Source organism: Mobula hypostoma, chromosome 10 (genome assembly GCF_963921235.1).
Source record: "Mobula hypostoma chromosome 10, sMobHyp1.1, whole genome shotgun sequence".
In the NCBI taxonomy this organism is placed as follows: Eukaryota; Metazoa; Chordata; class Chondrichthyes; order Myliobatiformes; family Myliobatidae; genus Mobula; species Mobula hypostoma.
Genome location: NC_086106.1, coordinates 8,249,370 through 8,268,054, shown reverse-complemented (window position 1 = coordinate 8,268,054; position 18,685 = coordinate 8,249,370). Strand labels below are relative to the sequence as shown.

The 18,685-nt window shown below is 41.0% G+C and overlaps 1 protein-coding gene across 1 annotated transcript in view; it reads left to right on the top strand.

Annotated features, from left to right (window-relative positions):
• Positions 1–18,685, top strand: part of clptm1 (CLPTM1 regulator of GABA type A receptor forward trafficking) — a 79,165-nt gene that overhangs the window by 43,173 nt on the left and 17,307 nt on the right. The window contains exons 5-8 of the mRNA XM_063061256.1: positions 3,318–3,435; positions 5,194–5,279; positions 5,379–5,499; positions 15,568–15,812. Of these exons, the coding sequence (XP_062917326.1) occupies positions 3,318–3,435; positions 5,194–5,279; positions 5,379–5,499; positions 15,568–15,812 (570 nt within the window). The remainder of the gene's footprint in view (positions 1–3,317; positions 3,436–5,193; positions 5,280–5,378; positions 5,500–15,567; positions 15,813–18,685) is intronic.

The window sequence follows — 18,685 nt, the reverse complement described above, 5'->3', positions numbered from 1 at the left end:
TGTGAACTTCCCATGATTCAGGACATTTACAAAGGCAGGTGTGTAAAAAGGGCCTCTTGGATCACTGGGGACCTGAGTCACCTCAACCACAATCTATTCCAGCTGCTACCATCTGAGAAACGGTACCGCAGCATAAAAGCCAGGACCAACAGGCTCCAGGACAGCGTCTTCCACCAGGCCATCAGACTGACTAACTTACGCTGATTTGAGTGTATTCTATGTCACATTGACTGTTCTATCTATTATAAGTTATGATAAATTACTATGATTGCACATTGCGTATTTAGATGGAGACGTAAAGATTTTTACTCCATGTGAAGGATGTAAGAAATAAAGTCAATTCAATTCAAGAAGAATACTGAACAAGGCCATGGATGGGCACCACGCTGGAAACCACTGCCCCCCCCCAAAAAAAATCATTGCTGCATGTCTCAGGTTTGTAAAGGACCACTTGGATGTTCCAAACGCTTCTCTGACAATGGAGGGAAGAGGGCACTGCAGACCGTCACCAAAATCTCATCCCAACTGTGAAGCATGGTGGAAGGAGCGCCGTGGTTTTGCTGCCTCAGGGCCTTGACATCTTGCAATTGTTGAGGAAACAATGCATTCAAAATTGAATCAAGACATCTTACGGGAGAATGTCAGGATAGCGGTCTGTCATCTGAAGCTTAACAGAAGTTGGGTGATGCAACAACACAATGATCTGAAACATAAGAGTAAATCAACAACAGAATGGTTTGAAAAGAGAAAATTCATGTTTTGGAATAGCCAAGTCAGAGTCCAGACCTTAAGTCAACTGAGATGCTGTGGTATGACCTGAGGAGGGCTGTTCATGCTGGGTATCCCAGAAATACTAATGAACTGAAATAGTTTTGTTTGAAGGAATAGTCTAACATTTTTCTATGCTTTTGTGCAAGTCTGGTGGGTATCTAAGGAAACGTGGAGATTATTACTGCTAAAGGAGGTGCTACCAGTTATGCAATATAAGGGTTCACATGCAGCAAGGAGGAATTTTAGACCAATCCTCCATACAAAACTATTTCAGTTCATCAATAGTTCTGGGATACCTTGCATGAACAGCCCTGGACTGTGAATGATTAAACAATGTGTTCAGTAAAGGGACGAAAAGTACAATTGTTTGTGTGTTACTGTGTTTGACTGTTATTGTGACTTAGATGAAAATCAGGCCACATTTTATGAGCAATTAATACAGCAAACCAGGTAATTGCAAAGGCTTCACAGACCTTTCCTTGGAACTGTGTGTGTGTATATTTTATATTATTTATTCCCCTCTCCCTGCCCCCTTTCCATTCTCAGTCCACAATAGAGACTCTTATCAGAATTGGGTTTATCATCACTTACATATGTCATGAAATTTGTTTTTTTTTGCTGCAGCAGTACAGTGCAATACATAAAATTACTACATTGCTGAGCAAAAGTCTTAGGCACCCTAGCTATATATATATATACCTAAGACTTTTGCACTGTACTGTATGTATTTTTTTCTTATTGTAATTTGTAGATTTTTACAACAAATTTCAGAACAGATTGCAGTGATATTAAACTTGGTTCTTATTTTGACTCTCTTTTTCTGCTTTGACTTCATCGATAACATTATATATCTTTTGCCCTCTAACTTGAAAAAGTTCAGTATGTCTAAAGGATTGTATTTGGTTCTGATTTTACAATTATTTTCTTGTGTAGCTGAATTTTTTTCCCAGAGAAAAATGTTCTGGTTTGTCTCCTTTTGTTCATGAGATATGGGCATGGCTGTCAGCATTCATTGTGCATGCCTGAGTTCGCCCTGAACCAAGAAGGCAAGTAAATCCCAGCTGCCTTTACCTTGTCCAACTGCATTTAACATTAAGTATCTTCACAGATCATCCCTCAGTCTCCTCATGCCGAGGAGAAAACTTTGATCTTGTCGTACTTATTCCTCGTCATTTATTAATTTCTAATGCCACTCATATGGTCTCATCTTTTTAGACCTATTGTTTGAGTTTAACTGTTCAAATTTTAATATTAAATACATATTCAATTGATGGATAAAAAAAGAGAACGATTAAAGTTGTCATGTTAAACTTTTAAAAATTCAAAATATATTTATTATCAAAGTATATGTGCAGTATACAACCCTGATAATCATCTTCAGATGGGCAGCTGCAAGAAAAAGAAAAACCATGGAACCTGTTCAAAGAAAAAAAAACATCGCACCCACTCCCCCATGTACACAAAATGAAACATAACGTGCAAACGGGACCAAAAAAACGAGTAAAAGACAGATTATAAAGCACAAAATCAAAACTGTCCAGGCATACTCAATTCAGCTGAGTGTTCTTTATCTGCAGGCATTCCCGATTCAAAATCAGCCAAAATTGCAGCAGAAATAAAGGAATGAACAGAAGCCAGAAACTCGTCATAGCATGAACTACAGAGACCAATGCACAAATCTCTTCAATTAAACCTTATTTTATCTCGTTACCTAAAGAACAAAACACATTACTGCTGAGATATTCCTTGGCTGCTCTCACTATACACTAGGCATAAAGATCTGCAAATTGCCTAGTTACCAAATTTCTCTGATACATTCAGAACTGGTGAAAGTGTAATTTAAAAAAAAATTATCATTCAAAGTTCATCTATTATCAAAGTATGTATACTATATAAAACCTTGAGATCCTTCTCCTTGCAGACACAAAGCAAAGAAACTCAATAGAACCCATTAAAAAACTGCCAATGTACACCCAATGTCCAGAAAAAAATTGCGCAAGCAATAAAAGTCAGCAAATAACATTCAGAACTCAAGTTCCGGAAAGTGAGTCCACAGCCACAAAGCCGGTCATCACTGCAGCCAATCCAGGAGCAGCAATCGTAACACCACCCCATTCTTTGCCCTTGGCCCGGTACTTAAATTGGCAAACCTCAGGTTGTTTCTCGCTCTCGAACCCAGGCCCTGCTGCCTCAGCACTGCCTTGTCTCTGCTTGCCTCGCCTCGGTTCTGCCACGTTGAAATGCCTCCAGATTCACTCCAGCAATGGCCAAAGATTGGCTCATACCCCACTTTCAGATCCAGGCCCTGCCGCTTCGATTTGGCCTCTACCCAACATGCCACAACCATCCTGCACCTACAAGACTTCAGTGCGAACTGCGGAAATGCCAGGTAGTGCAGGAGGGTCAAAAGCCCAACTCTGAAAGGGAAGTTACAGGTTGTTAATTGTATTTGAGAAAAAGTGTGTTTAATACAGTAATATTTCATTTTGTTTGCTACCGGCAAGTCCTCACTGTGCTTCACCAGCATCACCTTACTCTCTCTTCAGCATATAAGGTCCAATGGTTCCATGTACATTCACATATATTTCACCAAGAGTGGGTTCCATCCAGATCCAATGAGAAAAGGACAATACAAGCGCTTAGCCACTGTGTCCACAACGAAAAGTAAGTCAAAAGATAGTTTTCTTTCGAAGAATTGTTGTCGCATTGGTGTCCTGAATGTGTCAGTGGTGGTTACTGCCACAGTATTATTGCTCGGGGTGTTTCAGAGTTCGGTGTTCAGTTCCGGCTCCATTCTGTGAGTGGTCTCTGTATGTCCACCCTGTGGAATGTGTAGGTTCCTCCCTCAATCCAAAACCTTAACGGGTAGGTTAATTGTTCTGCAATTTGGTTAGGGTTAACTGGGGTTGTGATGTTGCTGGGGCGGCGTGGCTCAAAGCGCCAGAAGGGCCTACTCTGCTTTGTATTACTAATTAATGAAAGAAAGTAATAAAATCTGCCTACTGATTGTATCACCATCCTTGATTTTGCTACTGGGGTGGGTAATTAACATAAGCACTGAAATAATCATAATACCAATCCTATAATGATGTCTTATCTACATAGAGCCAGTATTTCGAGTTGTAGAACACACCAATGTAATTGCTGATTCAATATCTATAGGTTCAGAGATGCATGTTCAAATATTTCATTGACAGCTGTGTATTTTAAATCATTTAAATCTGGAATAAGAAAATCTATTGGTGAAAGTGAGCGTGAAGTGACTGGATTAGCTTGAAATCCAATCTGGTTCACTGACGTCCTTCAGGAGAGCACATTCCAGGTGTCTGGTGTAGACCTGGGGCGGTGGCGTAGCAGTTAGCATGACGCTCTTACAACCCGGGACTCAATTCCAGCGTCCTCTGTAAGAAAGTTTGTAACCACAAGGGTTTCCTCTGAGTGGGGCAGCACAGTAGCTTAGTGGTTAGCATAATGCTTTACAGTTCCCAGGTTCAATTCCTGCTGCTGTCTATAGGGAGGTTGTACGTTCTCCCCGTGACTGTGTGGGTTTCCAAAGAAGTACCGGTTGGTAGGTTAATTATTCGTTGTAAATTGTCCTCTGATTAGGCTAGGGTTAAATCATGGGTTACAGGGCAGCACGACTCGACTGACTGGAAGGGCCTATTCTGCGCCGTATCTTAATAAATAAATGGCTTAACAAGTCAGTTTTTTGAAGGGCAATTTGAGATTGGCAATAAATTGAGCTTACAAAGCCCATATTTCCAGAATGAATAAAGATGTACAGTTTCAAACGTGCATTGATTACTGTGTACATTTCACATTTTGGAGTATTGTGTTCAGTCTGGTAGAAGGCTGTAGAAGCATTAGAGAGGGTGCAGAGGTGATTTACCAGGATGCTGCCTGGATTAGTGAACATATTTGTTGAGGATAGGTTCTGTGAGCTGGGGCTTTTCTCTTTGGAGTGAAAGTGGATGATAGGTGACTTAATAAAGGTGTTCAAGATGCTAAGAACCATAGATTGAATGTACTGTCAGAAATATTTTCCCAGAGCGGAAATGGCCAACACAAGGGGGGCATCATTTTAAGGTGATTGGAGGAAAGTATAGGTGGGGGGGGTGTGATGATGTCGCAGGTAAGTTTATTATTTTATACAAAGAGCGGTGAGTGTGTGGAGCACTCTGCCAGGGATAGTGGTAGAAACAGATTCCTTAGGGAAAGGGTTCTCAACCAGGGGTCCATGGTATAAAAAAGGTTAGGAACCCCTGCATGAGAAATAATTAAAAAATTCTGAGATGGGCACATGGATGATAGAAAAATTGAATGCTAAGAATGGTTGGATTCATCTTGGAGTAGGTTAAAAGATTAGCACAACATTGTGGGCTGAAGGGTCTGTACCGTAATGATCGATGTTCTGTGTTCTAGTGTTAAACAAGTATAAGAGGAGAAAGTTTCAAAAGACAAAAAATCTTCTGACTGGGCAAACGGAGGCTGATCCTGAAATAATTAAGGTACACTTCAAAAGAGTTTGCTATTTTCGACATGTACTTTCTTGCATGAGACACGGTTTCAGGGCTGTTTAATAATATTCCCTGTGCATTTTCTTGCAGCGAGCTGAAGACTATGGGCCAGTGGAAATAATCTCCCACTGGCACCCAAACCTCACAGTTCATATAGTGGATGATCACACGTCATGGGCAATGGGCGCAGTGCCGCCTCCTCTTGATCAGTGTAAGTCAATAATTTTAAGCCTTGTGTTAAACCCTCTGTTCCATCATTAGTTCTATTCTTAAATGCCCCCTGTAATGGCCTAGCAAGCCAGCAGATGCATTGGGGCAGGACTCCCAAACCTATGGCCAAAGCATAATGTCCAGACTCCAGCCAACATAGCTCTCTGGGTCACTGAGGCACGCAAACCTCCAAACCCATCGACAAGGTTGTGGTCCGCTTGGAGGATAATCTACTATACTGTGGATTAAGAAATGAAAAGTGAGATGAGTGCCATTAGCACGTTTTCTGATGCCATGGATGATCTTCCTTCCTCAGTGCTATAACCTTCATACTCAGTATGATCAATTGTGTTTTAATATGGCAGTTGCTTTGGCATTTCACATGTGGCATTTGGCATGTCAGTTTTCTGGGCATTCACCTTGTGCTTTCAGTTGTCGGATCTCTGTTTAATTTCTGATTCGTAGGGTTCTTCCAGGAGTCAGAAATGACGGGCAGCTTTAATTCCAAGGTTTCAGTTGATTTTAGAGTATAAAAGTGCAAATGCTGAGCAAATTAAATGAAAAGCTGAGGGGAATTAATGCTAAGGGGTGTAAGACAAAGGAATAAAGATGGCACTTTTATAGTTCAGATAAGAGATGTTCCTTTGATAGAGATGAATTAATTACCGCCTCAGAAATCTTGATCACTTCAATTGGTTTGCATGATTTGTGTTTTTTTTCTTCCATTCTCTTGCTCATCGGGTGTTGCTCTTCTTATTTTTTCCTTTAATTAAGTTCTTTCAGATTTTTTGCTTTGTGGCTACATGTAAGCAAATAAATCTCAAAGTTGCGTAATTTATACAGTCTATAGAATAGTAGCTATAACAGGTACTTTGATTGTAATAGGCTACATAATTAAAGCAATTACATCACTTGGGTAATGTGCTAATATTTAGCCAATGAATAACGAAAAAGGTGATAAACTGTTTAGCTGCTGTACTGATTTCTGTCAGGGAGTGTGAAGTGTACATGTTTGTTTAAAAAGTACAAATTTTATAAAAAGTATGTTTTAAAAAAATGTTTTCCAACACAGTAGAGAGTGGTATGGTGTCAGAGCAGCCAGTAAAGCCACTGCTTGCAGCTTCTGACCTTGGATGCTCTCTGTGTGGAGATTGCATGTTTTCCCCCCAAGACCACGTGAGTTTCCTCACAGGAGAAAATCTGCAGATGCTGGTAATCCGAGCGACACACATAAAATGCTGGAGGAACTCTGCAGGCCAGGCAGCATTTATGGAAAAAAAAAGTACTTTTTTTGCTGAGTTCCTTCAGCATTTTGTGTGAGTTTCCTCTAAACTTCTTCCCTCATTTCAAAGACCCGTGGGTTTGTAATTTAATTGGCCTCTGTAGGTTGCCCTGCGTGTGTTAATGAGCAGTAGAATCTGAGGGGAACTGATGAGAATAAAGTGGATTTCATGTAAGTGGAAGCTTGATGTTCAGTATGAACACATTGTACCAAAGAGCTTCTTTTTCTTGTATCACTCTGTGATTCCATGTACTAAGAATAATCTGGAGTTAAACACCAAAATGGGAATTAACATAGATGCCTTAGCCATGACGATGAAGCTAGGGAGGGATTTCCGTAACATTCTTCAAAGTTCAAAGTAAATTTATTATCAAAGTACATATATATCACCATATACCACCCTGAGATTCATTTTTCTGGGGGCATACTCAGCAAATCTATAGAATAGTAACCATTACAGGGTCAATGAAACATCAACTAGAATGCAGAAGACAACAAACTGTGCAAATACAAATATAAATAAATAGCAATAAAAAACAAGAACACAAGCTAACAAAATAAAGAGTCATTAAAGTGAGACGATTGGTTGTGGGAACATCTCAATGGATGGGCAAATGAGTGTAGTTATCCCCTTTGTTCATGGGCCTGATAGTTGTGAGGTAGTAACTGTTCTTGAATCCTGTGGTAACTTGGACCTACAACTGATGACTCATTTGCCAAAGTATATTTAAAAGGAAGGAGGGGTGGGATTAAACAGGAGGCCAAAAACTAGAACTGGAGTATTTGGAGTGGCGCAGGAGGGGAGTTATAGGGATTGGGCTGGGCAAGTTCACTTTGAGACCAGTGTATGTGGGTGATAAGTAACAAGTATTGAGACAATAGATGCTAATGTTTCCTGATACTCTGGCGGACCATGGCTGCTACTGAATGTGGACTTAATAAAGAGCTGCGAATTAGGTTTCTTTGTTCACAGAGTAATTTGAGCAAGAAGTCGTATTCTGGAATAACTTCAAAATCATAACAAAGACTGTGATAGTTTGAGGATAGTTATTTATCCTGAATTATCCAGTTCTTAGTGTACACATAGATCATCATTCTTGTGACCAATATATAGACATTTGGTTATCATTTCTTAACCGAGAATTAAACAGCTGCTGCTGGTCACTATTGATTATAATAACCTTTCAATTCAGTTAATCAATATCACATCCATCCTCTCATCAGTCCCTTATTAGCATCCACTTTCCTTTTGCCCATCTGTACTCACAGATCAATCACTCCTTCAGAGATTAATAGGAGCTTTTATTTCTTTTCTACGGTGTAGCTGTTCCCTGCTATCTGATGTCAATGGGATAACGAGGTCTCGTTTATCTCCCATGGGACTCTTTGTTATTTGTATTGTCAAAGCCAATCACATGAAGCAAGTCTGACTTGTTTCAGAAGCAATATTTGTCCTGTTACAACTTATACCAGCTGCTTCATTGTCTTAAAATATTTATTGTGATAGAACTTGGAATAGCTCCTTCTGCCCTTTCGAGCCATGCCACCCAGCAACCCCAATTTAACCCATTATGGGGCTATTATTTTATTCTTGTATTCTTTCTACTTCGAATATTTATATCTGCACACTTGTAGTGCTACTGAGATGCTGTAATTTCCTTTGGGATCAATAAAGTATCTATCTAACCATAGCCTACTCACAGCACAACTTACAATGACCAATTAACTTACCAATTGGTACTCTTTGGACTGTAGGAGGAAACCAGAGCACCTGGAAGAAACCCATGCAGTCATAGGTAGATATACAAACTCCTTACAGGCAGCAGTGTGAATTGAATCTGGGTCGCTACCGCTGTAATAGCGTTACGCTAACTGCTATGCTTTTGTGCTGCCCCTATATATTCCCATTTTCTATGTAGCTGAGGTGGATGAGCTACACGCTCCCAGACAACTGCAGGGCTAGATATCATGAGAAACCTTACTTTCTTCACAATCAGACTGAGTATGAGAACAAAGAATTTGATTAACTATATTGGATATTAAAAAAAATAACCTTCACAGAATCCTGCTCCTCATGTGGCTGTTCATACAGATCATCTCCCAGGAAATTCCTGGGTGACTTGGTGCAGCATAACTCCTTATTCTCTAACTTTTCAAATTTGATCACTTATTTTTTTAAAAACTTTCCTTTATCACAAATCCGCCATCCCAGGAACCCACTTGGTGAACTTTTGCTCCATACAGCTTTGGGCAGGTGCTATGACAGTGCCTGCAACCCGGATTCAATTCCACCGCTGCCTGTAAGGAGTTTGTACGCTCTCTCCAAGACCACATGGGTTTTTTCTAGGTGCTCTGGTTTCCTCCCACATTCCAAAGTCATTCCAAAGGCATGAAATCTATGGAATTGAGGGAATCAAGTAGTGAGACCATGGAAACTGTACAGATTGAAAAGGAGGAGGTGCTTGCTGTCTTGAGGAAAATTAAAGTGGATAAATCCCCGGGACCTGACAGAGTGTTCCCTCGGACCTTGAAGGAGACTAGTGTTGAAATTGCGGGGGCCCTGGCAGAAATATTTAAAATGTCGCTGTCTACGGGTGAAGTGCCGGAGGATTGGAGAGTGGCTCATTTTGTTCCGTTGTTTAAAAAAGGATCGAAAAGTAATCCGGGAAATTATAGGCCGGTGAGTTTAACGTCAGTAGTAGGTAAGTTATTGGAGGGAGTACAAAGAGACAGAATCTACAAGCATTTGGATAGACAGGGGCTTATTAGGGAGAGTCAACATGGCTTTGTGCGTGGTAGGTCATGTTTGACCAATCTGTTGGAGTTTTTCGAGGAGGTTACCAGGAAAGTGGATGAAGGGAAGGCAGTGGATATTGTCTACATGGACTTCAGTAAGGCCTTTGACAAGGTCCCGCATGGGAGGTTAGTTAGGAAAATTCAGTCGCTAGGTATACTTGGAGAGGTGGTAAATTGGATTAGACATTGGCTCGATGGAAGAAGCCAGAGAGTGGTGGTAGAGAATTGCTTCTCTGAGTGGAGGCCTGTGACTAGTGGTGTGCCACAGGGATCAGTGCTGGGTCCATTGTTATTTGTCATCTATATCAATGATCTGGATGATAATGTGGTAAATTGGATCAGCAAGTTTGCTGATGATACAAAGATTGGAGGTGTAGTAGACAGTGAGGAAGGTTTTCAGAGCCTGCAGAGGGGCTTGGACCAGCTGGAAAAATGGGCTGAAAAATGGCAGATGGAATTTAATACTGACAAGTGTGAGGTATTGCACGTTGGAAGGACAAACCAACGTAGAACATACAGGGTTAATGGTAAGGCGCTGAGGAGTGCAGTGGAACAGAGGGATCTGGGAATACAGATACAGAATTCCCTAAAAGTGTCGTCACAAGTAGATAGGGTCGTAAAGAGAGCTTTTGGTACATTGACCTTTATTAATCAAAGTATTGAGTATAAGAGCTGGAATGTTATGATGAGGTTGTATAAGGCTTTGGTGAAGCCGAATCTGGAGTATTGTGTTCAGTTTTGGTCACCAAATTACAGGAAGGATATAAATAAGGTTGAAAGAGTGTAGAGAAGGTTTACAAGGATGTTGCCAGGACTTGAGAAACTCAGTTACAGAGAAAGGTTGAATAGGTTAAGACTTTATTCCCTGGAGCATAGAAGAATGAGGGGAGATTTGATAGAGGTATATAAAATTATGATGGGTATAGATAGAGTGAATGCAAGCAGGCTTTTTCCATTGAGGCAAGGGGAGAAAAAAAACCAGAGGACATGGGTTAAGGGTGAGGGGGGAAAAGTTTAAAGGGAACATTGGGGGGGCTTCTTCACACAGAGAGTGGTGGGAGTATGGAATGAGCTGCCAGACGAGGTGGTAAATGCGGGTTCTTTTTTAACATTTAAGAATAAATTGGACAGATAAATGGATGGGAGGTGTATGGAGGGATATGGTCCGTGTGCAGGTCAGTGGGACTAGGCAGAAAATGGTTTGGCACAGCCAAGAAGGGCCAAAGGGCCTGTTTCTGTGCTGTAGTTTCTATGGTTCTATTTAAGTTAGCATTGGTAAGTTGTGGGCATGCTATGTTGGTGCCAGAACTGTGGTGACACTTGTGGGCTGTACCCAGCATGTTCTCGGACTGTGTTGGTTGGTTGTTGATGTAAACAACGCATTTCACTGTGTTTTAATGTTCTGAAGTACATGTGACAAAAAAGCTCCATCTTAAAAGTGTATCTCCCTTAAGGAGGGAGACCAGGCATGTACAATTCAGGCTTGGGTCTCACCAGAGCATTTCTTGTACCTCACAATACTTGCAATTGAAATGTAAACACACATTTGAATTTGAACACCGATGCTTTTAACTCTCACCATTCAGAAAGGACACCCTGCTTTTTATTTCCCTTTTAAAACGGGTAACTGTCTCATATGTTACATTCTAACTGCCTTGCCCTTACCCTATCACGTATCTTGGCACAATTTCCTTGAAAGCCCTGCATCTTTGTCGGCTCATGCAGCTTGCCCAGTTTTGTAACAATAGCAAGCTGGGATATATTAGACCATAAGACACAGGAGCAGAATTAGGCCATTCAGCCCATCGAGTCTGTGCTACCATTCTGTCATGGCTGATTCCAGATCCTACTCAACCCCATACACTTGCCTTCTTGCTAATCCTTTTTTATTGCATTTCATCACCACCTTAAAAAAAATCTTTGATATAGAATGTAAATATCTGAACCCCAGATATTTAACCTCAAGACCAGTTTCTCAGCACAGCACTAGACATAGCCTGAAAAGTTGGCCTATTTAACTTGTGTTTTAAGTAATGCTCAACTCCTATCAGTATTTTGACCCCATTACTGTGTGCTCTAATTATGTTCAATAATCTTTTTGGTGACAATTTAATTAGCAGAGGCTGCAGAGTAGCGTAGCAGTTAGCATGATGCTATTAGTGCCAGCACCCCGAGTTCAATTCCCACCACTGTCTGTAAGGAGTTTGTACATTGTCCCCGTGTGTGGGTTTCCTCCGGGTGCTCTGATTTCCCCCAACATTCCAAAGATATGCGGGTTATTAGGTTAATTGGTCACAAGTGTGTAATTGGACAATGTGAGCTCGTTTGGTTGGAATGGCTTGTTACCATGCCATATCTCTAAATAAAATAAAACTACATTAACTGGTTTGTTCTTATCAGTTTTACTTGTTACTACTTCCAGAGGTCTTCTCAGAAATTTATCACACAAGTTTCCTTTTTGTAAATCTGTTCAGTTTCTTATTATTTAAGTTCCTGTCCCTATTTTCTTAAAGCCAAAATTTACCTTACCATCAAATGAATTGGTCTGCAATACTATTTTTTTTTTCCTCTCTCTCCTAAATAATGAGCTTACATTTGCTACCTTGCAGTCTATGGAACTGCTTCAGAATTTGTCAAATTTTGGAAGATGACAACCAATCTATCAATGGGAAGCAATTAAAGCACAAATGTACCTGCCAAGCCTTCAAAGGATTTCATGTGATGTACAACCCTTTCTTGATTTATAATAGTGATATGTTCCTGGAAAATGTTTTAATGTGAAATTTCATAAATTGAAGCTGGGTAAATTACTTTACGAACATTTTGTTATAGTACAAGGAGAAGGGAGTATGATTTAGTGAAAACCAAGTATTTTTTAATAACACTTTTTATAAGATTTGTACTTTTTAACAAACTCGTGTGTTTTTTCACTCACTGGCAGAAAGCAGTATAGCTATTAAACTAACGGTTCATCACCTTTCTCATTTTTCATTGGCAAAGTATTAGCGCATTATCCACATGATGTAATTGTTTTAATTACATAGCCTATTAACTGGATTATTCCTATCTTAAGGAATTTCTTATCATCTATAAAAGTAATAGATTTTTCAGAGGCACCATCTTTGTTCCTTTTGTTGTTGTCTTCACTCACCTCTCTGCTTTGTTTCTCAGTTCTTTATTTAGTTTTTTTAGTATTTGTATGTATGTTTGTACTCTAAAGTAAACTATCATTAGAAGTAAGACTGCTCATCATTCCTGACTCCCGAAGGAATGCTAAGGATCAGAAAATAAACAGAAATCCAATATTACCAAAAAAAATTTCAGAAATCCAAGACCCAAAGAGTCGATGTCGTTCCAATGAAATTTCATAAATAGAATATTCAAATCGAGGTATTACTAAAATCTGGTTCGGCTTTCTGGAATGTGTGCATCCTAATAGTGTTTTATTTTCTGTCTTTGAATGGAATAAGTATACAGTATAAAATGTTCAGATTTTATGGTTATATTGAAGTATATAATCTATTAACCTGAAATGGTTAGCACAACACCTTACAGTACCAGTGATCTGGGTTCAATTCCTGCCACTGCTTGTAAGGAGTTTGTACTTTCTCCCCATGACTGCAAGGGTTTCCTCCAGGTACTCTGGTTTCCTCCCACAGTCCAAAGGTGTAGCAGTTGTGAGGTTAATTGGTCCTGTGATGAGGCTCAGATTAAATCAGGGGATGCTGGGCGGCGTGGCTCGAAGGCTGGAAGGGCCTATTCCGTGCGGTATCCCAAGAAATAAATAAATAAATAGACTTTAAAACATAATAAGTAAGTCTTATTCCCTTCTCCCCTGCTTTCATTCCATAAGATCACAACTAAAACTCTTCCTCCCATCTAATCCATAGATCCCTCGTTCTCTTAACGTGCAAGTGCTTGTCGAGATTGGATTTCGAGTTAATTACCTGTGTGTCCATTGCCTTCAGGGATAGAAAATTCCCAAATGGTTTATAGCAGAGATAACTAAACAGCAGTTCCAGAGCAGCATGCTTCACTTCTATAAATGTCCGTCAGACTGTACCCTCTAACCTCAGCTGATCCATTTCGATGGTGGGGATTCAGGATGTTCAACTCATTGTCCAATGACTTTGGAAGACTGACTATGAAAGAGTATATACTTATACTTTATACTTTATTGTTGCCAAACAATTGGTACTAGATCACAGCGATATTTGATTCTGCGCCTCCCACTCCCTGGATTACAAATATTAAAAATAGTAAAAATTAGTAAATATTAATAATTTAAATTATAAATCACAAATAGAAAATAGAAAAATGGAAAGTAAGGTAGTGCAAAAAAACCAAGAGGCAGGTCTGGATATTTGGAGGGTATGGCCCAGATCCGGGTCAGGATCCATTCAGCAGTCTTATCACAGTTGGAAAGAAGCTGTTCCCAAATCTGGCTGTAAGAGTCTTCAAGCTCCTGAGCCTTCTCCCAGAGGGAAGAGGGACGAAAAGTGTGTTCTTTTTCACCGAGACCTGGCTCTCCCCGCCACCCCTGACTGTACCATCCAACCGGATGGACCGCACGGCGCCTTCGGGCAAGACGAGGGGAGGTGGTGTCTGCCTACTGATCAACACTGCGTGGTGCTCGGACACAGTGGCACCGACAATCTCCTGCAGCCCGGACCTGGAACACCTGTCAGTGAAGTGTCGTCCCTACTATCTGCCATGGGAATTCACCTCAGTCATACTGACAGTGGTCTACATTCCCCCCGCCCCAGGCGGACGTGGAGTGTGCTCTGAACATACTGTATGCCAGCATCAGTGAACTTGAGACCAGGTATCTGGAGGCTTTGCTCATTACAGCCGGGGACTTGGCCAACCTCAGAAAGGCGCTGCCAAAGTTATACCAATGTGTCTCCTGCCCCACTAGAGGCCCCAACATACTTGACCACTGCTACACAGCAGTCAAGGATGCCTACTGTTCCATCCCTCGACCTCACTTCGGAAAAGTACTTACTGCATGCAGCATTACAGAACTATGATAAGTGGGTTCTTGTCATCCATAGGGTGAGTAGATGTAGTGTGTCTGTTATCTCCTAAAGAATATCTCTGCAGAATACTTGGCTTATGTGCTTCAACTTTAACCAGAAATTAACTTGTAATTTTTTAATTGCTATTAGTGCCACAGTGGTGTAGCGGATGGTACAGGACACTGGAGTCTAGACTTCAATTCTGATGTCCTCTGGAAGAAATTATGGAGCGTATTGGGGCAGCGCAGTAGCATAGTGACTAGCACAATGCTTTACAGTACCGGCGTCTCAAGTTCAATTCCCGCCACTGCCTGTAAGGAGTTTCTATGCTCTACCCTTGACCCTGTAGGTTTTTTCCAGGTGCTCCGGTTTCTTCCCACGGTCCAAAGGCGTACCAGTTGGTAGGTTAATTGGTCATTGGAAATTTTCCTGTGGTTAGGCTAGGGTTAGATCAGGGTGGCACGGCTCAGAGTGCCTATTCCACACGGCGTATCAACAAAATAAATGGATAAATAAATAAATAAAATTTTGGGTATCTTTCCCATGATTGCCCTGGGTTTCCCCTGGGTGCGCCAGTTTTCTCCCACAGTACAAAGACATACCAGTTAGTAGGTTATTTGGTCATTGTAATTTGTTCCGTGATTAGGTAGCATTAAAATAGGTGGGTTCCTGGTCAGCGTGGCTTGTTTTCCTCAAAGGCTTTGTTGCTATAGTAGTAATTGAACTTTGAAGAAGCAAGTATGAATTTAGTGTTTTTGCCAGTGTGTTGTGTAGCCCAGAAGCTTTTGAATATTATTGTGTGTGTTCTTGAACCAGAAGGTTTCACCATTCCTACTTGTAGAATAAATGAAAAAAGTTCTCATTTCAATTCAAAATGGTTAATCTGCTATCTTTGGAATATCAAATTCCTGTATTTGAAGGCTTGACATTGCATTTGGATTCAGTTTTCCTATGTTTTTTTTCTCCTTAACAGATGTGAAGTTTGACCCTGTCAGTGGTGATTATTATCCAATTATTTACTTCAACGATTACTGGAACCTGCAGAAGGACTACTTCCCCATCAATGAGTCACTGGACAAGCTCCCCTTGCGAATGACCTACTGCCCCTTGTCACTATGGAAATGGCAATTGTACGCTGCGCAAAGTACCAAGTCGCCCTGGAATTTCCTGGGAGATGATCTGTATGAACAGCCGGATGAAGAGCAGGATTCTGTGAAGGTTATTTTCCTTAATCAAATTCTTTGTTCACATACTCAATCCAATTATGGAGAACGTAGGGTCTCTTGAAAGGTGCAAATAAGGTTGAAAGAGTATAGAGAAAATTTTCAAGGATGTTGCAGGAGCTGGGGGACCTGAATTATAAGGAAAGATTGAATATGTTAGGACTTCAGTCTTTAGGATGTAGACAATTGAGAAGAGATTTGATTGAGGTATCCAAATTTATACTTTATTGTCGCCAAACAATTCACACTAGAGCGTACAATCATCACAGCGATATTTGATTCTGCTCTTCGTGCTCCCTGGAGTACAAATCGATAGTGAATATTAAAAATTTAAATTATGAATCATAAATAGAAAATAGAAAAGGGAAAGTAAGGTAGTGCAAAAAAACCGAGAGGCAGGTCCGGATATTTGGAGGGTACGGCCCAGATCCGGGTCAGGATCCGTTCAGCAGTCTTATCACAGTTGGAAAGAAGCTGTTCCCAAATCTGGCCGTATGAGTCTTCAAGCTCCTGAGCCTTCTCCCGGAGGGAAGAGGGATGAAAAGTGTGTTGGCTGGGTGGGTCGTGTCCTTGATTATCCTGGCAGCACTGTTCCGACAGCATGCGGTGTAAAGTGAGTCCAAGGATGGAAGATTGGTTTGTGTGATGTGCTGGGCTGTGTTAACGATCTTCTGCAGCTTCTTCCAGTCTTGGACAGGACAACTTCCATACCAGGTTGTGATGCACCCCAGAAGAATGCTTTCTACAGTGCATCTATAAAAATTAGTGAGGATTTTAGGGGATAGGCCAAATTTCCTCAGCTTCCTCAGGAAGCTGAGATAGGATTCCTCAGGAAGATGAGGGCTGTAGATAGGGTAAATGCAAGAAGGCTTTTTCCACCGAGGTTGTGTGGGACTACAATCAGAGGTCATAGTTTAAGGGTGAAAGGTGAAAAGTTTAAGGGGAAAATGAGGGCAAACTACTTTGTTCAGAGGACGGTGAGAGTGTAATATAAGTTGTCAGCGTATGTTGTGCATACAAGCCCGATTTGAACATCTAAGCAAGGTTTTAGATAGCTACAGGGGTGGTAGGGATATGGAGGGCTATGGTCCCAGTGCAGGTCGATTGGAGTAGGCAGTTTAAATGGTTTTGAGCAACACACATCAAAGTTGCTGGTGAACGCAGCAGGCCAGGCAGCATCTGTAGGAAGAGGTGCAGTCGACGTTTCAGGCCGAGACCCTTCGTCAGGACTAACTGAAGGAAGAGTGAGTAAGGGATTTGAAAGTTGGAGGGGGAGATCCAAAAAAAAAATGGTTTTGACATGGACTAGACAGTCAAAATAGCCTGTTTCTGTGCTGTACTTTTCTATGACTCTGTAGTTGCCTGGAAGCATGTAGCTCATCTACTTCAGCTATGTTGCATATGGGAATATATGGGGGTAGCATGGTAACATTGCAGTTACCATAACACTATTACAGCGCCACGCAGCCCAGATTCAGTTCCCACAGTAGCCCATAAGGAGTTTGTATATCTGCCTGTGACTGCACTGGTTTCCTCCAGAAGCTCTAGTTTCTTCCTATATTCCAAAGACATACAGGTTAGGTTAATTGGTCAGGTGGGTGTAATTGGTGGTGTGGGCTCTTTGGGCTAGGTGGGTCTGTTACTGTACTGTAAGTATCTAAACCTCTAAACGAATGTGATTCAACGTATCAACCTTTCCCCTATATGACTAGGTTATGGCTGATTTGTATCTGAAAACCCACTTACTCACTTTTGTTCCTTACTCAAAAAAAAATCTGTTGAATTTCGCCTTGAGTTCAATTCGTGAATAAACTAATAAACAATAATACAAACCCCATTTCCAGAAAAGTTGGAATATTTTTCAAAATGCAATAAAAACAAAAATCTGTGATGTGTTAATTCACGTGAACCTTTATTTAACTGACAAAAGTACAAAGAAAAGATTTTCAATAGTTTTACTGACCAACTTAATCGTATTTTGTAAACATACACAAATTTAGAATTTGATGGCTGCAACACACTGAACAAAAGTTGGGACAGAGGCATGTTTACCATTGTGTTACATCACCTTTCCTTTTATTAACACTTTTTAATCGTTTTGGAACTAAGGATACTAATTGTAGTAAATTTGCAATTGGAAATTTTGTCCATTCTTGTTTGATATAAGACTTCAGCTGCTCAACAGTCCGTGGTCTCCGTTGTCTGATTCTCCTCTTCATGATGCGCCATACATTTTCAATAGGAGATAGATCTGGACTGGCAGCAGGCCAGTCAAGCACACGCACTCTGTGTCTACAAAGCCACGCTGTTGTAGCCCGTGCAGAATGTGGTCTGGCATTGTCCTGCTGAAATAAGCATAGACGTCCCGGGAAGAGATGTCGCCTTGATGGCAACATGTTTCTCTCTAAAATCCTAATATACGCCTCAGAGTCAATGGTACCTTCACATACATGCAACTCACCCATGCCGTGGGCACTGATGCACCCCCATACCATCACAGATGCTGGCTTTTGCACCTTTCGCTGATAACAATCTGGATGGTCGTTTTCATCTTTGGCACGGAGAACTCAACGCCCGTTTTTTCCGAAAACTAGCTGAAATGTGGACTCATCTGACCACAGCACACAGTTCCACAGTCTCTCAGTCCATCTGAGATGAGCTCGGGCCCAGAGAACTCGCCGGCGTTTCTGCATAGAGTTGATGTATGGCTTCCTCCTTGTGTAATACAGTTTCAAGTTGCATTTCTGGATGCAGCAACGGACTGTGTTGAGTGACAATGGTTTTCCGAAGTACTCCCGAGCCCAGGTGGCTATAATTGTCACAGTAGCATGACGGTTTCTTAGACAGTGCGGCCTGAGGGCTCAAAGA